The following is a 22,863-nucleotide window of genomic DNA, read 5'->3' as shown; positions in this document are numbered from 1 at the left end:
ACATGAGTCGACATCATCGTCAGACTCCTCACTGTCAAGTTTGTAGCTTAAGGAGTAACTCAACTGCCAAATGTGGCGTGCTGGCGAGACTTGTCAGCATATTCCTCAGCACTTTGGGCTCTATTCCCACAGTCCGAAAGGGAAGACAGAGCGCGCAGTACAAAAAACGTTGAAAGATGGTGCCAAATGTGGACCGAAGCACAGGGATTGCTGGGATGTGAAGCGATGGATCATGGGGCGTTGGGACAGGACCCAGAATGCCCCGCACCCTCCACCCTCTTCCCACAAGCCACAGCGCCAGAATGGGAAGAGGTGCTCTGTGGGGTAGCTGCCCATAATGTACCACTCCCAATGCCACTGCAAGTGCTGCAAATGTGGCCACGCCAGTGCGCTTGCAGGTATCAGTGTAGACAGAGTGCAGCGCTTTCCCTACTGCGCTCTCCGAGGGCTGGTTTAACTCACAGTGCTCTACATCTGCAAGTGTAGCCATGCCCTAAGCTTTACACGAGAACAGCCCTCATCTACAGAGGTTATATGCATAAACATGCAGCTCCCTCTTCTTCCCCACTTCTGGAGATAGAAAAGCTATTTTAGCTTTGTTCTTTTTGTAAATGGCTTTTCTATACATGAGTGTCATCATTTTAAGGCCTAATATCACAGGACCTTCCAGGACTACAAGGAAGTGCTCTGCAGCCTATTGGAGAGCAGTGAATCAACCTTTTTTGCAAGGATGAAAAGTTCCTTTCTAGCTTGGCTGGGTTGTAAGATATTGGAACTTAAAACTCTTAGGAAAATGCCCAGAACCAAATATTGCCCATCCTATGCCTCCTGCTGGTGTCACTTTAATGGGAAAATTCCACAATTAGGAGGAAAGAAGGAACAATGCTTTAAAAAATGTCTACTGTCAGAAGCTGCTCAGAGCTGTACAAGGCTGGAAGTAATCCCGGCAGAGATTCATAAGCAGAAGGAGTGCAATTGAAGCGGACAGAAGTATACGATGGTTCCAGTTTATCACATGGTCTTCAATTTTAGTACCTCCCAAAATTACACCTACCAAAAGACAGGAGGTAGTCAGTCCTAGACCAGTAACAGTTTTAAGGTGTGATATCCTGTGATCCTACAGAGCTAGGAAGAGGAGCACTAAAACAGTGGAGGAAAAAAAGATTCCCAATTTTCCAACAGAAAATGCAACTCTTGTTTCTGGCTCTGGATGGATCTGAGATGCTGGACATCAACATCATGACACTTTTATGAATGGAAAAGCTGTTTTAGGATATTTTAGAGCTCTTTTTATAACACCGTCTTTTAGCCTGCTAGAGCTGCATTCACAGTGAATGTGTTTACACGTATCTGTTGGGGAATACTAAAAATAGTACCAATAAAATTTTAAACACACTCTAATATGCTTGCAAAATAGTTTTTATTCCCTGTAACATATGTGGCCCACACAGAGTACATGATGGTATGGTTTAAAGGTTTCATTGGAACTTGTATGGAAACCTACATAATGCATCCTGATAAAACCTTTATACTTTACTACATAATCCTCATGATGATACCTATCTCTAGTAAAATGGGGATCATAATATGTATCTCTTCCGTAAAGTGCTTTGAGATCTATGGATGAAAAGCACTTTACAAAGGAGATAAGTATTATTATACCCATTTTACAGATGGGAAACTGAGGCATGGGGGGGTGGCATAACTTGCCCAAGGTCACCCAGCAGGCCAGAAATGGGACTAGAGTGCAGATCTCCTGAGTCACTATCCACTGTGCTGCACTGTGCCTCTGTCCATGTATTTATGGAACAGGCGTATTTATTACCCTCTTTGCCTCTTCCCACGTCACGTGCATATATATATATATATCTCATTAGAATAGAGTTTTCACTGTTTTGGTTAACTGATCATGTTTGATTTTCTTGTACCTCTGATGCCATGTGAGCCAGGTGGCCCCTGATCACCCGGAGGACCAGAAGCTGCAGTTTCAGGAGATCTTCCCACAGATCCTGCAGGCCCGGTATCTCCTGTTCTACCTGAGGGAGCAGATCATATGCTAAACATTTTGAGTTTTCAGTATTTTATACTTTGGATTCCAGAAATAAAATATTAATTTAAGGGAGTTGAGGTGCAAGGTCATGCAGAACTTGGAGTTAACCCCATAGTTGTGTACTGCATTTCCCTGCTAAATAGACTGTGGGAAGCATTTGGCACAGAAAATATAATTCTTTTAAAAAAAAATTCTAATTCCTTTCTATAATATCCACTGGAGCTAAACAGGTCCCAGAATGCATCATTCCTTGACATCACTGATTCAACAAGTCTCATGCAACCCACGGTTTCAGTGATGTAGCAGAATGATGCATTCTGGGATTTGTAGCAAGTCAGGAAATGCTAGCATACTTCTTGGATGAGAAAAATACTTTTCTTAAAGAAGAGATCCCAGATGTATGTGCTGCATGGGCCTGCTAACCAAGTAGCAGGGAACTAGTTCAGTTTTCATTTCAGCTTTGCAGTTCACTGTTGAGGAGAAAATGTTTCTTACCTGGGTGTCCTGGCAAACCCGTGTCTCCAGGAGGTCCTGGAAGAGAAATTCCTGGCTGTCCAGGTTCACCCTTGTCTCCTTTTGGTCCAGGTGCCCCTGTGTATCCTGGAGGCCCTATTTCACTTTTACCTCCAGAGGAAAACAATTACAGTGCATGAAGTCTACAGTGAATGCAAATACAGATGTACAGAATAAAAATACCAGCTGCAGATGATGATCCTTTTGTGATTAATCTATCTCTAGTTGTCTGGTTCTCATATGTAAGTTGGGTGGAGTTTTGTTGAATCTGGCCCTCATTCATCCTTTCAAAGGTATTAAGCTCCTTGACTCAAGTCATAGTCTTTGTCCTTAATTTGAAATTCTTAAGTTTTATTCTTTTTGCTTTCAATTTCTTAATTTTCATTTTATATCTTATTCTCGTGATCTCTTCGACTGGTGCTAAGCACTGATTTTAACAATGGTTAATAGGGTGTTTTGAAAGCTTCAAATAGATCACCATGGGTGAAATCCTGGCTCCACTGAAGTCAATGGAAAAACTCCCATTGACTTCAGTGGGGCCAAGATTTTCCCCCCGAGTCTCCTTTTAATTTATTTGCTATTGTTTATCTTGTGCACATAAAAGTTTGAGACTTGGCTTCACTTTGAATCATCTGCACTGAATATTTTCATTGTAAAAATATTCTCAAAGGATTCCAGCAAGACTATTAGACTGATGGAGGATTTTAAGTCTTTCCCCACAAATTATTGCTGGTGTGTCTCTTTAAATCATTAACTATTGGCACTGTTTTAAAATTTAGTCTGATCCTTAATGACAGGATAAATATCAAAATATCATTGATCATTTCATATTCATTTTCATTTAAAAAAATTCTTTTTCATTTTCATTCTTTACCTGGATCTCCTGGTGAGCCCTTTTGACCTTGCAGTCCATTCAAGCCATCTAATCCAGGCAACCCTGATAAACCTTAGGAGTATTGAGGACATTATTAGAAGCATGACCCAAAAAACTTGAAAACGTTGATTTAACAAAAGTAAATGTCTAAAACTTGACAATACATTTCTGGTTCAGTACAGTGTTTGCTGAAAGTGTTTTGACAACTGAAGAATGGACTACATCATTAACAGTTGAAGCCTGTTTTGAAAAAGGAGCACCATTTATAGATTGCTGGATCGTGAAGGAAATATGAAAGCAGCAGAGATAATTTCGTTTCCTATATTAGCAATCAGAACATTTACCTTTAATCTTTAGTGTGATTTTACTTTGAAAAATGACTAGAAATATGGCACTTTATGCATTGCATCTGCTCCGTGTGCATTGATAGTCATCATCTACCAACTTGATAAAAATGAAATTTTACTGCTTTTTATTCCTGTTAATCCTGGAGAACCAACACAGCTAAAACAGAATGAGCTGTGGATTTTATTCTATTTTGTGCAGGATTATTTACTGTTGACCTATGGGCCAGAGTTTTGTAAGGCTTATCGCTTATTTATGAGTTAAACTCTCGAAGTGTTGTGGGAGTCTTATTAAGAAGGGAAAAATAACCTGCCTAAGAATTACCACTAAAAGATTAGACAATCTTTTCAAGAATTATTAAACAATAAATATTATTTTAGATGTACTAATAATTGTAAGAGCCGCTTACTTGGGAGAATTTATAGAGATAAACAACAGATGTTAATATACTGGAAATTTTGCGGATAAAAGTAATATATGTCTGTGAAAAACATGAAATAAGTGAAAATGAAACTGTAGGCCCCTCTACTATAATAGTGCCAAGCTGTAAGCTAACTTCGGAACCGGATAAATAGTACAAACTAACTGTCTTGTCTACAGACTGCAGAAAGGGGTTCTCGCAGATTGTAGTGATGTACATCTCTTTCTATTATGTGCTAATTATCTTAACTCAAATCCTGTTGACTTATCCTATTTATCCAGGATAAATTCAAACCTTACTAACACCTTATTGGTAACAAATTAGTCACATTACAAAATTCTCTAAGCCACCCCTTTGCAAATCCTTTAAAGACAATGGAGTTGAACATGTGTAACTGAGGACTTAAATTAGTATGCAGACTCATTGTCCCTGGTGGTGATGCACTAGGTGGAAAGATCAGACTGAGTTTCAGGATAGGCAGGGAGAAAGAACATCTTTTATTTGTAAACTGAGGACATTTGATAAGAGGATAATTGAAACACAACAAAGAGATAATGCTATGATGGCATTTTTAACAGTCTCTTTTCAGAGTAGAAATGCTCTAATTTATTTCCCCTTTTTATTGGAGAGTAAAATAATGATAATTTTTGTTAAAGTTTTATTTATAGATTTTAAAACTTATCGACAAAACTCATCATTTCAGGATAGAAATTACAACCATTTATATTAACTACAAATCTCACCTGCCTCGCATTTATGTCCAATTTTTTGCTTAGCAAAGCATCTTGCTGATCAAATGGCACAAAACTTTTGTAGTAACACAGGACAATTACTTAGCAGGCTTTAATATAATCTTTAGGTTTTGTTTTAGCATAGCTGAAATTGAGAACTTTCTTGATTGTGCCTTACTGCCTAAATTTCAAACAATAAATATCTGTAAGGGAAAGTACTTCATTTTAATATGGGATAGAAGTTCATGCTCACTATAGTGGGGTTCAGAGTTTGCTATGGAAAAAGTTGTATAATTTCTGAAGTATGCTTCAGTCATACTGATAGCCCAGTCCTCCCCTCCTGAGGTTAGAGGGAAGCCAAACAGCTTTGCTTTAGGAGTCTTTTCTAGCAGAATGGTAGTATGTTTGGTGTCCTGTAAAATACAAACATTTTCCTCATATACTATCTGTCTTCTGGGAACAGTCTAGCTAATTTCATTCCAGTTCCATTAGACACTTGTTTAAGGGGTAAAAATACTATCTCACATGCCTGTCTGATAGGGCTCAGGTTATGAAAAAACAAAATATTCTAGCAGATGCAGCCATGTATTCCCCTGAGATGTGTGCGCACACCAGAGCCAGAGAATTTTGCCTAGCATTACCTGTAGATAGATGCCATTTGTGCCTCCTGGCCATAGCCCTCCTCTGGGTATATCAGGCAACATCACCCCAACTCTCCCTCAGTTCTTTCTTACTGCCCGTGGCTGGAGTTGGACCTGTGTGATTCCTAACCTCACACCTCTCTATTCCTCAGTGACTTTTCGAGCTGTATATAGTTAATTATTTCCCTTAGTACAGTGTTAGTTAGTTTTAGCGTTAGCTTTAGTTTACGTATTTCCCTGGTGATGCTTTCACCAGGGTTTAAACATTGTCTGAAGTCTGGGGGGAGCGATTCCCAACAATGATCCCCACTCAGTGTTTGCTGTGCTTAGGTGAAGTCCACGACAAGGGGTGGTGTTGGATTTGCAAATCGTTCACCAAACAGTCAGATGGCGAAGGATCTTCATCTAAAGCAGCACCTGCTCAAACAGGCTATGCAGCCTGCTTCAGCACCAAGGTCATTTTGACTCCTTGGTCCAGTGCAGCATCCCAGTCATTACTCCCTTCTCCAGATCCCCTCCATTTAGGGACAGGCTGCCTCACTTTCACAGTGCTTGGGGCTCAATCACCACTGACAGCTGGGTCCTAAGCACCGTCAGATCAGGTTATGCCATCCAGTTCCTTTCCATTCCTCCCCACCACCCTCCCTCTCCATCCATCTTCAGGGACCCCTCTCAAAAGATACTACTCCTCCAGCAGGTTCACTCTCTACTGGCTTTGGGAGCAGCAAGGGAGGTTCCACCAAAAACACAGGGGGCAGGGCTTCTATTCCCAGTACTTTCTGGTGCCCAAATCCAAAGGAGGGGTAAGATCCATTCTTGACCTTCGCAGCCTCTACAAATATATCAGATACATGAGGTTCTGAACAGTCTATTGACTACCCTCCCTGTGTTGTCTCAGAACAACTGGTTTGCTGCTCTGGACCTTCAGCATGCCTACTTTCATGGGGCGATTTTGCTGAGCCACAGAAATTTCCTTCGATTCATCGTAGCAGAGTGCCATTTTCAGTATACAGTTCTTCCCTTCAGATGCTCTTCTGCCTCTTGGGTTTTTAACAAATGCATAGTTGTGGTTGCAGCCTACCTCAGGAAGAAAGGAATCCACATCTTCCCACACTGAGACAACTGGTTACTGAGAGGCAGGTCCAGAGAGGAAGTCCTTTCCCATGTAAACACTACACTGCACTTGCCTGACCATCTAGGTCTCATCCTAAACTCTAGAAAGTCAACTTTGGTTTCCACTCAGAAAATCGAGTTCATTGGGCCCATATTTACACTCTGACTTCGAGAGTGTTTTTGCTAGGCGATTCACCACCTTTGCCTCAGTCTGCAGTCTCAGCCGTCCATGACAGTTCAGATGTGCTTCAGGCTCTTGGGCCATATGTCCACTTGCACACAGGTGCTCCAGTTTGCAAGGTTGCATCTTCTCCCCCTTCAAATATGGCTCAGGACAGCTTACCATACAACTCTTTATTCCTTGGACAGATTGGTCCATCTCCCTCCACTGGTCCTGGACTTCTTGCAGTGGTGGATGCATCCAGAGAATGTTTGTCACGGTGTTCCCTTTGTCCCACCCTTACCAACCTAGTCTGTTGTCACTAGGCTGACCAGATGTCTCAATTTTACAGGGACAGTCCCGATATTTGGGGCTTTGTCTTATATAGGCTCCTATTACCCCTCACTCCCATCCTGATTTTTCACACTTGCTGTCTGGTTACCCTAGTTGTCACCAACACTTCATTAATTTTAGTGCTAAAAGGCAGCTATTTAATATACTGGACTTTACTTTGGCAGACTGGAGAGTGAAGAAGTTTGCGAATGGGACTGGATCAAAGTTCAGCCGTTACCATCTGACAGCTGATTAATGACATTTATAAAATAAGATGATATCGGTACACTTCCTAGTTAGTGGGCGAGCATCTAAAATAACAGTTGTCACAAACTGGTAGCCTCATAGATAGACTCAGTAGAGAGGCCAAAGACTGAATAGGCATGGAAACAAAACTACTCTCCTATACTGAAAGCTTTAGATCCACAGCACGGATGTCTAACCACTGGAGCTAATGGAGTAACTGATAGTAGGTTGTTATCCTACATATGCACCAACACTGGAGAGAGAAGGGACACTTTCTAAGTGGAAAGAGAAAAGGAGTACTTGTGGCACGTTAGAGACTAACAAATTTATTTGAGCATAAGCTTTCATTGGCTGACAGCAGAGGAATTATTGAGACTCGGCAATCTTTAGTGCCATTCTATGCTCTGGAGGGGGGTGGGTGCTAGTGGACACACCCTCTTCCACCCATAAGCATGACTCCCTTCTGCCCCATCCCCTCCAACCTGTCATTCTCCAAGTCTTTTCCCTATCCTGGCTTCTCCTCACAGTCCCATTCTTCTCCCCTAGATAGTCCCAGTTTTCTGTGCTTAGGTCTTCTTGTCCCAGTCTCTTTGCCCAATCAGTCAAGAGCTGCAACTGAAGGAAAAACCTTCATCCCCAGGCAGGAGCATTCCCAGTTTGGATGATCATTGGGGAATTTAGCTGCTAAAATGTAAGTCTCTATTGAGCATACACAAACTGATTTCTCATAGGTTTATAACTTGGCCACATTTGGGCAGATTTTCATGGGGACAAAACAAGGCATATCCCTGACACAAAGGCCTTGCCCCTGCTGAATTTCAAGTCCCTGCTCCAGGCCATGGGGGCTCTAAGAATTTTCAAAGTAAAGGTTGTCAGAATTTAACATGGGCATAATGTATCTTTTCACAGCCTTGTCCTCAGAAGGCTGAACAATCTTGGCTTAAACTTTTCAAAACAGTTCAGCCTGAGGCAGACAACTGGCATGGAAAATTTCAGCTGAAACAGTTAATGTTTGGTAAAGTTTTAAGCAAATGAAAACATGGTCTTATAATTGGAAATGTCAGAAACATCAATACTACACGGTGGTACCAGCCCCACCTGTAATATTCTTTCTGCCCTCAATTCATTACTGTACAATAACTTTTCATGACATTTGTTCACATTTCCAATCCTGTTTACTATGGCCTCATCTATACTTCAGGGGAGTTCCTTGTGAAAGGCTTATGTACGAGTTATTTGCTAATGTTGAGAATTTACCTAAATGAACACAAACGCTAACAATTTTTGGAAACCTATTTTGTTTTAAAATGTTTTTGATGCTTTGTTTATTCTGTCATTATTGCTGACTTGGTTTACTTTGTTTTCCAGGAAATTTCTAACATATTTGTCAACACTTCATTATAACATCAACACTTGTAAATTTAGATTTTGGACTGTTACAGTCCCATACTTCCAGATACAGCTGAATTGGCTGACCTATATATGAACCATGATTCCTAAATTTTAGGGCCCAATCCTGCAATCTTTTCTCACACAATCCCACTGAAATTAATGGGACTATTTGCTTGAATAAGGACTACTCATGAGTGAAGATTGCAGGATTGGGCCCTTAATTACTGAGACTGTCTCTCTGTCATAAAGAAACTGATGTTTTGTTCTGATGAATGCCTGTAACTTCAATCCCTAAATCTGAAAATTGGTCATGCATGAGATCTTTAATGTAAACGAAAAGCAATTAGGCTAACAAGGCTCAGTCCTTAATAACAATTGGTTAACCATTTCATTTCTAATGACAATCACAAATGCTTCTTCATTATTAAAAATGGAACTATTAATATTATTTAAGAGCCATACTCCACAGTACACTGGCATACCAATTCCATTAAATCCTTGTAATTGGATACATTTTAAAATTTAGAATTCTTCTTTTCAAACATATTGGTAGAATTAATCCACATTGGAGCTAATCTTTATTGGGTGGTTTGATCCCTACTGAATTTCCATTTTTATCTGAGCTACCTATTTTTCAGTCCCTGTGCTCCTATTGATCTCTTGTGTTTCCTTTGTAGGGCCTAAAATGATTTCCAAAAAAACGAATGAGTGAAGTTAGCTGCATAAAACTAATAAAATTCCTGCTCCTAAAGAAGAACAGGACACTTCTTCAACTAACAAGTTTTCACTATCAGGTGTGTAATACCTTTTCAAATGGAGGGCAATTTGGAAATCCTTGTAATTGCAGCATGACTCCCAGTGCTGTAGCTAATAGGTATACTGTGCAACACAATAAACTGTTTTCCTGCAGATTACACAGCAACAACGGATTTGTTATCATTGTATTATATCAGCACCCCCTACCTTCCCACTGATAATCAGAAAAAGCTTCCATGTAAACCTCAGTTTTCAGTTTTGAACTGACCATGTTTGCCGTAGACTGAAACTGAAAAAATGAATGTTTTCTGTATAAAAATTGATTGTTCTCTTTTGGGAAAATTTATTATGGACTCAAGGGTGGATTTGTTTTCAGCCCCAAGTCTGGGGCAGCATGTTGTATCCCAGGAGTAGTTTAGGAAGCAGATTGTGACCACCCAGTAAAAATAAACAAGATAGCTTCATTTCTGATTATATAATTTATCTTAGTATAATGTTGATCTAATATATGCTAAATTTTAATTAGCTACAGTACATAAAATTTATATTGTATCCTTTAAGGGGGAAGAGATTTTTAGATGAATAATTTTTTCAATCTAAACAGTGATTGCCATGAAAGATGTAATTTATCATTGATTGGAAGTATTTCTAAATGTAATCTGCCAATAGATCAACTGTCTTGCAAACAGTACTTACAGTATTTGTTATCACATTTTGATAAAATGCACCAATCATGTGAGATTTCCTAAATTTGAATTGGCCACCTTTTTCAGTATTAATGTTTTCCATTAAAATGTGGTCTGCTATTCGTATTCATGTTTGCTGTATGCAGAGTAACAGTGGCATTACATGGCCGGAAAGTAAATTACAGTGTAACTGAAGTATTACTGAAATATCTATCTTCAGAGAATTTTACTGTTCTTGTGTCATAGTCTGCCCTGTTACACCAGTCGAACCAGAATTTAAGGTTTATGTCTCTGCTTCCTTATTTACTTTAGATTGTAGCCTGATTTCTTTGGCCAACATTTGTGCTTTAAGGGTGGGATTTTCAAACCTGCTCAGAGTTGGCCTAACTCTTCTAGTTACTGAAGTCAAAGGGGAATTTTACTATTGATTTCAATGGGAGCAGACTTAGGCCAATGCTAAGCGCTTTTGAAAATCCTCTCTATTTTCAGTTACATTTATTACTGCACAAAATTCCCAGTAATTTCTGACACCATTACTTGAACTGTAATGTGTGACTAACGCTGTCTATAGCACTTACCTTTCCTGCCTGGGGGACCAGGTGATCCTGGCAATCCTGCAGCTCCTAAAGGCCCGGTATTGCCTTGTCCACCTGGAACTCCTGGCAATCCCAAATCACATATAGCACCTGAAGGTGGAAAACATTTTTAACATGCATACCTTTTTACTCCTGCTCCCTTAGCTGTTATTTCTCCCATACTATTCAGTACACAGTGGTTATTGACAGGCATCTGGGGCCAAAAATTCTATCCAAAAACATTGTCAGCTTTCCTTGAATCTCCTTTATGGCCCTTCTTGGAAGAATCTCTGCTACTTCGCTCCAGTAGTTTCTGACACAAGTCTTCATGCTGCCTTTGATACCAACCTACTCTCTGTTGCCAGCTTCATGGTTTTGAATTGCACTGCAGATTGCCTCACTTTTTGTCCATTTTGAAGTAATTCTCATCCGTTTCTGTTTTTTGGGGTTTTTTTTTATTTGACTTTACCTGGAAAGCCTTTTGCTCCTGGGGATCCAGGCATCCCCTTGGGTCCTTGTCTTCCAGGTTCTCCTTGGAAACCTGGTAAACCCCGCTCTCCTGGGAATCCACAGGGTCCTTAAAAAAAGACAAATATAACAATTTCAGGTTTAAAGACGTCCATGGCTCACACTGTGGTATGTTTAAAAAATGCCAAGCTCAATATGCTTCCTCATGTCTTACTCCTGAATAAAGGAAGAGTTTTACACAAATAGTTCAGCATTTCAGACACACAGATGTGTTTATTATGCTGTTTTGCTCTGGTCTCTCCAATGTATGGACTGTGAATTTATTTAAATTAGCGATAGGGCATGGAATTACTGATCTTCCTTTTACTCTCAGTGTGATTGGGAAGCAGTTGACAGATCTTCCTTTTTTTCCTTCCTTTTCCATGTGGCTGAAGAAGAAAGGTCTGTTCCCAGAGACTGCAAGAGACAGAACTTTCAGGTGGCTAGCAGAGTGCTCATCAATGATGCATCCGGACAGTAGCAGACCCTAACTCCTGTGTTCATTTATGGACTATATTATAAATTGTGAGGCCTTTTTGGTCCTGGGCTTCCAAAGGCCCAAAAGCCATTATTTTGCATTAGTCATTAGTATTAAGCTGCAAATATGAAAGCAGCAAATCATGAAAAAAATCCTATAGAAACTTTTAAATCTATTTAAGCACTAATTTTTTCTTAATAACCCAAATGTACCTGGTGATCCATGATCTCCTGGAGGACCTCTTTGACCAGGTGGACCATATTGACTGCCCGAGTCACCTCTGTTACCTATTCAAGTTAAAAATACAAATGACTTTCGTTAGACATCAGTGTAGGTTTCATCTGCAAAACCAAAAAGAGATAATTTTGAAGGTCCAGTAACTTACAAATATTAATAGCTAAAATTACAAAAACAATTCTCAATTAAAAAATAAACCAAATTGTATTATTTTATTTCATTGGACCAAAAGAACACAAAAAACTAGAGGATTGTCCTTGATAAGTTCATACTAGGAAACAGAATGTGGGATTAAGGGAAAGCTTCTTTGCAAGTGACTGTGCTAAGTTTTTATGTTAAATATGGACAATATAGATGTATTTTTGATACTGCAGTATCACTTAAGTACTAATCAGGAATGGGCCCCATTGTGCCAGGTCCTGTACACACACAGTAACAGACTGTTAACTATGCCAACAGCATTCTAAAAACAAAGTATCAATCAACCTTTTGGAAACTTCAGGAGTCTGGGTATTCTGTGTAGCTAAGTATTTGTATAGCCCCCATCATCATCATAACTGAGTGCCTCCTGAAGATTTAATTTTTCGCTTGCTTTGTATGCTTGTTTTAGCCTTCAGAAGTGATTTATTTGTGAAATCTCTAGTATATCAAGATGCACACAAATGTCTTAAAGCTGTGGACCAAGGTAAGTAGTGTATCATAAAACACTTAGCAAATGATAATGGAATTAATAGAAAAATACATAGAGGAGAACTATTGAAATGACTTCCTGACAATCAGGAAGTCTTGGACTGTAGAAGTAGTTTGTTTCTGCTTTAGGAGAGAAAGGAGAATGGACACAGACACAGCATTAGTACAATATCCCTATTTCTAGTTAATTAGATAATGATGGCCTTGAACATTTAAGGACAGTTTTTGAGGGGCAAGTGGCATTAGCTACTGAATATTCTGGCATTCTATAGCTTGTGACAGGTGCAGTATAAGAGCCTAGATAGGTGGAGATGATATATCCCCATTTCCCTAATACATCATTTAATTCTCAGACTGTCTGATCAAAAGCCATATCCGGAGGTATCAACTCAGTTGACATTCAATATGACTCCCATTAAGTTCAATGGGAATTTGCCTGAGTAAAAACTCAGTAAGGAACTCATTAATTGCCCCAGATTTGAGAAGTGCTATGTAAATACCAAGTATTACAATAAAGCACACAGTTCCTACAGAAATAACTTTGAAAAGGCAAGGAAAATCCACACAGTTTAAGTCTATTTACTCAGAAAAGGCTCCTTAAGAACAATTTTTGGGTTTCTGAGCCAACACAGATGGTGTGCCTGGCCTTCTCCACTCTACTTCAATTCCTCCCTTTATAATGGACTCTCTTTCTGTTGTTTCTATTCCTCAAACTCCTCCCACATTAAATTCATGGTTCCACAGCCCTTTCACCCCAGAATACTATGCAGGTGTCTAATACCTCCCACTCATACCTGCTGGCTTCTAGCTTCTCTGTCTGAGATGGTTGTGAAATGCATAGAGAAGACTCTTGAATTCAAGTGTTATCAGTGATTCTATGTCACAGCAATCCTCCTTGACCAGAGAAGATCCTGTTTAATAACTTGATTGCCACCTACTTCAGCCAACTTTTTTTTTTTTAAATTCAGTTACATGTGTTATAACCCCCTTTTAGCCCATTTCTGATAAAGGATTTCTCTTTATCTCAAATATTTGTTCATAAATTCTTTTTTATTTTTTGTGAAAATACACTCCCTGGCTAGGAAGATGCTGAATTGCTAGAGCCTGGAAAAGAATCTGGAGAAGGAATTTCCCTTGCTCTGTATTTTCTTCCAAATAAATCTCTGGTCTTCACATTCTTTTACTCTTATTTTTGTATAAACTAGTTTTAAGAAGAAAATCATATTCTACGGAAGCTTGAAACAATAGAACAATTCAGCTGATACCTCTTGCTCTTCATAAACTGCCTTTAAATATTCAAGGTCAAATTTTCAAAGTGGTCTCATCTCATCCTCGAAATAGGAATGAGAAAAATTGGACATGAAAACTTGGTGCTGTCAAAGGTTGTGTTTGTGTAAACTATCTACCAAATTTGTGCACACAAATCAGATTTACAGCTGTCCTGAATGTTCAAAAATCATAAGCTAGATGACCCAAAAGCATGCGATTTAAGAATAATTATAAATTGTGCTGTTTTTTGGGCCATTTTATGATGATGTCACCTTTTTTAGGGAATCCCCCATCTCAACTGGTGTGAGATCATCTCATGTTCAAAATTCAGTCAGAAATACAAATGCAAAAATCAGGCTGCCTTCTTTACTGATCATCCTAGTCTATCCCCAGGGGTGTGGAGAGCTGCCAGTCTCTCTCTCTTCTCCTCTCCAGACAGGCAGCTGTCCCCATTCCAATTCTCCTCTCAATGCTCCCCCACAGTCTACTGTCCCCACCTATTCTCTAAATTTATCACGTCCGTATTTCCCTCCCTTTCTCCTCATTCTCCTCCCCATCACATTCTCCCATTCTGTCATGCCACATTTCCCTGGATCCCCTTCAAGATAAACTGCATAAGTTTGGAGGCAGAAATCCAAATATAACAAGAACCTTTTAAAAAAACAAAACGAAACACCCAAACTGTTGTTGTGAGACTTGCAATAAAATTGTGAGTTGGCAACACTTCGTCAAAAAAAGGCACACATCGAGAGGCCACTTTTGAAAATGTGACCCTTAGCTGCCTGCAAAATAGTTTCATGTTCATCTTTTCGTGCAAGTATTTTTTCTCCTGTCTTCTCTTCCACTCATGTGTGATGTTCCCCTTTCTCCTTAGGTCTCGTACATACTGTATCTGAAAACTAATACAAGTTTAATCACAAAAGCCATCTAGATAAACATTGTGTCCTGTCATTTGATCCTGTCATAAATATAAAGGGAAGGGTAAACACCTTTAAATCCCTCCTGGCCAGAGGCAAAACCCTTTCAACTGTAAAGGGTTAAGAAGCTAAGATAACCTCGCTGGCACCTGACCAAAATGACCAATGAGGAGACAAGATACTTTCAAAGCTGTGGGGGGTAGGGGAAACAAAGGGTTCTCTCTGTCTGTGTGATGCTTTTGCCTGGACCAAAGCAGGAATGCAGGTCAGAACTCCTGTAAAAAGTTAGTAAGCAATTTAGTTAGATATGCGTTAGATTCTGTTTTGTTTAAAGAAAAGGAGTACTTGTGGCACCTTAGAGACTAACCAATTTATTTGAGCATGAGCTTTCGTGAGCGAGCTGTAGCTCACGAAAGCTCATGCTCAAATAAATTGGTTAGTCTCTAAGGTGCCACAAGTACTCCTTTTCTTTTTGCGAATACAGACTAACACGGCTGTTACTCTGAAACCTGTTTTGTTTAAATGGCTGATAAAATAAGTTGTGCTGAATGGGATTCATATTCCTGTTTTAGTGTCTTTTAGTAACTTAAGGTTTTGCGTAGAGCGATTCTCTATGTTTTGAATCTGATTACCCTGTAAGGTATTTCCCTTCCTGATTTTACAGAGGTTTTTCTTTTACTTTTTCTTTAATTAAAATTCTCTTTTAAGAAACTGATCGTTTTTCACTGTTCTTAAGATCCAAGGGTTTGGGTCTGTGTTCACCTATGCAAATTGGTGAGGATTTTTATCAAGCCTTCCCCAGGAAAGGGGGTGTAGTGCTTGGGGGGATATTTGTGGGGGGGGGGGGGAGACGTTTCCAAGTGGGCACTTCCCCTGTTATTTTTGTTAGACACTTTGGTGGTGGCAGCATAAGGTCCAGGGACAAAAGGTAAAACAGTTTGTACCTTGGGGAAGTTTTAACCTAAGCTGGTAAAAATAAGCTTAGGGGGTCTTTCATGCAAGTCCCCACATCTGTACCCTAGAGTTCAGAGTGGGGAAGGAACCTTGACAGATCCCATGGTATTTTGTAGATATATTGGTGTTTTACTCATTTTTGGGCTGAAGCTATGATCTTGTGAAATTTAACTAAGACACAGTCATCTTCAAAGTCACTGAGAGCCTTTTTTTCAAGTGACAAATCACCAAATGTCTTACTATACTTAAATAAAAACTTTTTATTTAGGCATAAAACAGTCTTGTGTCTAACGATTTTCATGTGTGAATTATCTCTGTCTCTTTCCCCTAGAGGGTGCATTGAATATATCAAAGTACACAGCAACCTAACAAAATACTGTTTATTTCATATAGCTTGTATGTTTCAGCTCATTACCTTTAAGTCCTTTTGCACCATCACGGCCTGGACATCCAGGAATTCCTGGTAAACCTCGCTCACCCTGATACATTATTAAAAAAACACTCTGTTTAAAATATAATATACATAAGAGGCACAATCTGTAAAAACATTTGACTCTGTTGCACTGATGAACAGACTGATACTAAATGTCAATATTATTGTGTCTTCACTGTATGATTCTTTGGAGTAATCCACTAGTCTGTGTCAAATAATGGCTAAATGCTGACCTTTGATATATGCAGGAAACGCCAATTGTCTTGAGTTAGATCTGTGTATATATCGCTAAGGCTAGAATTTGGCTCAAATATCTTAAATTCCCTCTAGGTGATCCAATTAATGCAACTGTAGTTTAATTCAAAAATGGTACTTCAGTAATGTATTTTACACAAGAACACAAATAAATAAAAAACATGTTATCTCCACTTTTGTTGACCCCCAAGAAATTAGTGGTGACCCTTTAATATTAAAAAAAGAATCTAGTTTTTCATCATAAACAAGGAGTTGTAGTCAGTAGTACAAAGCTTTACACTGTCCCTCAGAAATAATTTGGTAAAACACAGACCCAACACTGAAAACAAAGGATATGTAAATATAACGGCCTAAATTCAACCCGGATTTACTTTGTGCAATCCCATTGACTCATTGCATGAGATGCAAGATAGTAAAGAACTTGCCTCTAATTTCAACTATATCATGCATATTTGTACATTTTTCCTTTGGAAACAGTATTTTCCAGGGTTCTGTTCACTGTAAGCTGCCTCTGTGGGGGGTAAAGACCAAGGGATGCTCCTGGACTATTCATGCAAACAAGCAGGCTGCTCTTGGAAGTGGCTCTGTAAACTTCAGCCTCATTCAATTGCCATCTCACTATGCGTAGAGTAGGTGACTCAATCCATGTGTCCTTGGGAATAATATCAGAGGATAGACTGCTCATGCACCTTTCTTGTTTAGTCAGTGAAATCTGGTGAGGGTTCCCAACTACAGAGACTGGAACCAAACAACTCTATGCACCATGGAGGTGACAAAAGACCCCATCCAGCCCCAGTATAAAATAAGTGAAAATAAAAGCAACAAACAAATTTCACAGTTGTTGACCTTGCATGCTAGGCCAATGCTGTGTTCTGAATAAGATCATAAGAACAGCCATATTGGGTCAGACCAATGGTCCATCTAGCTCAGTATCCTGTCTTCCGAGACGGGCCAGTCCCAGATACTTCAGAGGAAATGAATAGGACAGGGCAATTTATTGAGGGATCCATCTCCTGTCATCCAGTCCCAGCTTCTGCCAATCAGAGGTTTAGGTGTGACCTGGCGTATGAGCTCTCTAAGCACGCTCATATGGCTTGTGTACCACAATCAGACACGTTTCTTGGATTCTGAGTTCTCAAGAAGTATAAAAATGCAGTACAGTACTATGTATCCATGATCTTGCACTATTGCTCTTAGCTTACCTGGTCACCTCGTTGTCCTTGAAAACCAGTAATTCCTCTTAAACCTCCCAATCCTGGGGAGCCTGGCAGCCCTGGAAACCCAATCTGCCCACGATCACCAGGTTCACCCTTCTGAGTTCCTGGGAGCCCTACTTTGCCTGGAAATCCTGGGATCCCTCTGATTCCAAGACTGCCTTTTTCACCTGAAAGTATTCCACAACAAAAGATTATTGTAAATTTATCCTGGTCCTTGGCTGATACATTTTAGTACCACATTTTTGTGGGTACCCTTGTGCACTCACAATTCATGAAGTACGTAATAAATTGTAGACAAACTGTAGTACTTATACAACTAACTAAAGGACATGTCAGCATAATGGGGTAGTTGGATATTCAAATACTACTATTTGTGTTCACACTTATGCCTGCAATTTTGAAACAACTATTAATTGCGGCACTGTGACAAAAAATTGTAGACATTTTTAAAAATCAGGCAAGGTGGGTGTACACACACATTTATGAGCTCACCTGTTTCCCCTGGAAACCCAGCCTCACCAGGAAGCCCTTGTTCCCCCTTTTGTCCTTTTTCCAGCCATAAGGTAATGAAGCCACTGTCTCCTTGAGCACCTCTTTCACCTTTGAAGAAGAACATGGTGAATATAATCTATACAAATGCTAGCTGACCACATTGTATCATAAAATGTCATTAAAATACATTTAAGTGCTTGAACTCTCTCCCAAAGTCTTACCAGAGTGCCCCTTTCTCTTCTCTTTAGAACGTAATGTAAGTCCCATTTATTTCAACAAGTTTATCACTGAAGTTATTTTGTCTTTCCCCTCTTTATATTAACCCGTATACCTCTTTTCTTTGTGTGAATTGGGAATTGCTTCCGGTTTGGGTGGAGTACTTTGCCTGAGGGCTACTGGACCTGCCATTGGACAGATCTTTTGGTTCTCACTGACTATGTATTTGGCAGGTTGAACTTTATTCCTTGTTTTAATGTTTGGGCATGATATTGCCAATAAGCTTTATATTTACATTGAACAATGAGAAAAACATGACAGAACCTTAAAGAACACCTTGTTTCAAATCTGTTGGTGATGACATACAATTGCTCATCACCCCTGTTGAGAGAGAGCTGCACCAGATGCAGCAGTGGGTGTAAAAGGCACATAAAAACAAACAGGTGCATGAAAAAGCAGACTCGTTAAACAGACCATCTGATTCTGCTTGCATGTACACCTGATTTACACTGGCTTAACTCCATTGATCCCACTGGAAAATGGCAGTGAATTGATTAGAGGCCTTTTATAACAACAGGGAATTAAAAGAATTTTATTAACAAAAATGAAAATAAAAAACTAATTGGAAGGCAGGTAATATGGATTCTCCATACCTTTTTGCCCTCCATCCCCACATTCTCCAGAAGGCCCCCTTGAGCCCATTTCTCCTTGTTCACCATGTCCACCCGGGATTCCTGTCTGTCCGCCTTTTCCTGAGATTCCTGGGAAACCTTGGATGCCTTGGATGCCTTTGCTACCTGGTAATAATGTTAAGATACTGATGTGCTTATCTAACAGCCTACTGTTGTGCTATTAGAAAGAGTGCCATACAAAAGGTTAGACAGTTTAGCGAGAGTTTTGGAAAGTTAGTAATATATGAGAACCAACAGCAGATGTATTTGGGTAATACTAAGGTAAGATGGGTAACAATAGAACACGCAGCAGCAGACATTCACTATCTAGGTACTTAGCTGATGCTCATCACTGGTGTCTGAGCTACAAAAGGTTACACATGGAATTGCACTCAGGTGTAATGGAAGGGAGCCAGTTGAGGCTCCTTAATACTCTCCCACCCAGCCCTGGCAAAAGTGTTAGCCTTCCGCTGCTCTAACTTCCACTCAGACTTTATATCAGTGGAAGATCAAGCATACTGGAGCTCTACCTACCCCTGCCCCTCCTCTGGGACTTCTGGATATACTCCCTCCCTCTTTTTTCTCCAGCATGAGGTGTGTGGCTGTCACTGCCTGATTTCCTCTGGCAGAGTCCCCCTCTGTGAGGAGAATTCTCCGCCAGCTAACTCCAGCCATTTTAAAGCCACTTTGTGACATTATGGGGTATGAACTGGCCTAACAGACTGGAGCAGCCAGCCCACAGACAATTAACCTCCCATATTTTCACTCTCATAACTTTCTGGAAAATTCTCCTCCTTTCGGGTTTAAACGCTTATTTCATACTTAGTTTCAAGCCAAATGGTTATATCTTTTTAAGTTTGAGGAAAGTAGTTCAGTCTTTTGTAAATGTATTTATGCATTTTTAAAGCACTCCATTAGTGCCTCAGTAAATATCTCTTACTTTCAAATCTAAACTGTTGCTAAGGTTTTACTAAACAATTCCCCAAATGCTGGTAGCTTTAGAGAGGATTCCCAGCTGGGAAAAGCTGTTTCCACAATCACATGACCTCACACCTCTTAGACACACATGAGTATGCTCTCACACAATATTGCACTGAAACCAGGACACAATAATGACCTGTTGCAAACAGGAAGAATGAAATAGTCCATAGAAATTTGCCTGTAGCTTTCATAAAACAACCAAAACCAAAGAATCTTTGGTGCTCCCTGCAAGCTGCAAACTCTTTACATTTGTTTGACTTTTGCTCCAAGAGACATAAGAAAGGGTGATATTCTCATTGTTTTTCACGGATACATGTAGTAGAAGCTGGAAGGGTGTGAACAGTGCAAAGTACTCTCACTGACATCACTTGATAAGGAGCAGCTCTTTAAAAGAGTTATATATAACAGGGTGATAGATACATTAGGCTTCATATACCTCGTTGGCCTGGGAGTCCAAGTAATCCATTGCTCCCAGGAAGCCCTGGATATCCTCGAGGGCCTGGAGGACCAGGGGACCCTGGTACACCAGGAGATCCTGGTAGGCCTTTCATTCCAGCTGGCCCTGGTGGGCCCATGTCTCCTTTCTGACCTTTAAAACCTGGTAAGCCTGAGAAAACAGTTTATTTTACTCATTTTATACCCAGAAGCACAAAAGAAGATTCAGCCATACAGATGGTCATAAGAAGGATGGGGGCATGGATCTTATACAAAATTATTGATTTTTGGTGGAAACTTGAATACTGAAAACACTGGGCTGAAAACTGAAATATTTTGATTTGTAAACATTGCCACGGTGCCTCCTCGGAGTGGGGAGACCGTACATCACAGGAATTCCTGGCCCCATCAATATTTTGGTTTTCAAATGAAATATTTAGATTTTTCGGGTGTTGGTATTTTTGATAAAAATTTCCACAAAAAGCTTTTTTTGTGAAAAACTGAATTCAGTTGAAAATCCAATTTTCCATAGAAAAACAGTATCAACAGCAATTTTTCCATCAGTCTCGCTCAGTGACACTTTTACCTAAGCTTGGGCTGTAACTACATGCTAAATAAAGAGCACACTTTTAAGATACTGAAATTACAAAGTAGGAAATACTTAACTTTTCCATTGTATTAAACCACAATGAATGCATATTTACAAGGCCAGTTAAGCAATGCATTATACTATCGGAGACAGGTTTGGGAGGGACCTTGAGCTTTTCACTCCACTGACCAGGCTGGGATGAGATCATGCTGAGTAAAGGGAAGGTACAGAACACGCTGCACGAAGCACTAGTGGGCCGATAGATCCTCATTGGACTGTCTCTGACATGTCAGCCAGGCGGTCAGTATGCAGGAGAGAATTAAATGTAGCACAAGAGTTCAGAATAAAAGTACAAGTGAAAAACTTAAGATCTCTGCTCAAACCAACTACATCATGAATCCCAAACTCCCCATGTCTTGTATTAACAAAAAGCAATTGTGTAATTGTATGGAAGACACAGAATTCACGATTCTCTTTCTGAACCCTATAACTTTGTCTTCCACTATCAAGGGGACCATTGCTCTGATTCACAAATATGGGCAAAATAACACATAACAGTTAAAAATGTGATTGAACTGTAGTGAGGGGTATCAGATGGGAGGACAATGAGGGAAGGGTGGCTGTGAGAGTCCCAGAGTTTAGGGGTTGGGTTTATTTTTTTTAAACATCACCATGATAAACCTCCCTAACTAGAAGGTTTCCAGTAGTTAATTTTAACATGGTGGCACATGAATTGCTCCTCAATATAAGACGGACAGCTATGGTTATTTTATTTGCACATCCTCATGTGACGCTCAAAGAGATAGCAGGGAGACATCACTGTAGAAATGAGCTAGTTGTGGGGGGAGAAGCCACTGAGAAGAAGGGGAGACACTTTCAGTTTACTACACCTTAAGATAAGATCTTCACTAGTCACATAATTCAGTCATTCTTAGCTGATGTTTTTCTTAAATCAAAATGACAGCTTCACAAAGATTTTTGCTCTGGTACCACTGAAATCAATTACGAGCTTTGCTATTGGCATTCTCTGGGAACAAGGGGAGGCTCAAAGTGATTATCTGCAGATAGAAAATCAATGGGACAGAGAATAAATGGAATGGGGGATTACTGAGTTTGTTGATATTCACTGGAAAAAGATGCCCAAGTTCAGAGCTGGAATGTAATGTTATGAGCACAGTTTACCTGGAGGGCCTCGCTGTCCAAGAACTCCTAGCTGTCCTGGTGGCCCTTGTAAGCCTTTATCACATGGCTGACCGGGTGAACCTGGAGCTCCTATTTCACCTTTTCTGCCTCTCAGACCTGTAGCACCTGGAAATCCTGGTCTGCCAGACTGTCCTAAAAAGATGCAATATTTGTCCTGACAAAAAACTTCCCATCCACTCCCCTAGCTACATTCCCATAGAGTTCAGGGCAACGTATTCAATTATTGTTGTATTTTATCTGCCTGACCAGGCTGGGATGAGACCATGCTGAGTAAAGGGAAGGTATAGAACATGCTGCACCAAGCACCAGTGGGCCGAAAGATCGTATAGGTTCTCTATAGGTTTTCAAAAATGTTTGCTACTTTCCTGCACTTTGGAGTTGGCTGTTATTGAGAACTGCTGCATCCTGCTTTCTGGGGCAAATACTGACTCCTGCCTCTATGGGTAAGGAGGACCTTCTGGTGGCCGAACCAGGGTAGGCTCA

General features: G+C 40.0%; 1 protein-coding gene across 6 annotated transcripts in view; it reads right to left on the bottom strand.

The window, feature by feature from the left end:
- COL4A4 (collagen type IV alpha 4 chain) overlaps positions 1 to 22,863 on the bottom strand; it is a 133,423-nt gene that overhangs the window by 26,875 nt on the left and 83,685 nt on the right. For 5 of the 6 annotated variants that reach the window (XM_043522339.1, XM_043522341.1, XM_043522338.1 and 2 more), the window contains 12 exons: positions 22,360 to 22,512; positions 20,590 to 20,760; positions 19,155 to 19,298; positions 18,286 to 18,393; positions 17,779 to 17,960; positions 16,304 to 16,367; positions 12,034 to 12,108; positions 11,306 to 11,413; positions 10,840 to 10,947; positions 3,438 to 3,509; positions 2,546 to 2,674; positions 1,929 to 2,036 (listed from right to left, as the gene is read on the bottom strand). In XM_043522339.1, coding sequence (XP_043378274.1) covers positions 1,929 to 2,036; positions 2,546 to 2,674; positions 3,438 to 3,509; positions 10,840 to 10,947; positions 11,306 to 11,413; positions 12,034 to 12,108; positions 16,304 to 16,367; positions 17,779 to 17,960; positions 18,286 to 18,393; positions 19,155 to 19,298; positions 20,590 to 20,760; positions 22,360 to 22,512 — 1,422 coding nt within the window. The remainder of the gene's footprint in view (positions 1 to 1,928; positions 2,037 to 2,545; positions 2,675 to 3,437; positions 3,510 to 10,839; positions 10,948 to 11,305; positions 11,414 to 12,033; positions 12,109 to 16,303; positions 16,368 to 17,778; positions 17,961 to 18,285; positions 18,394 to 19,154; positions 19,299 to 20,589; positions 20,761 to 22,359; positions 22,513 to 22,863) is intronic. The other variant, XM_043522340.1, reaches the window with a different exon arrangement.

This window comes from Chelonia mydas, chromosome 9 (genome assembly GCF_015237465.2).
Source record: "Chelonia mydas isolate rCheMyd1 chromosome 9, rCheMyd1.pri.v2, whole genome shotgun sequence".
Lineage (NCBI taxonomy): Eukaryota > Metazoa > Chordata > Testudines > Cheloniidae > Chelonia > Chelonia mydas.
This window is presented reverse-complemented; position numbering and strand designations above follow the sequence as displayed.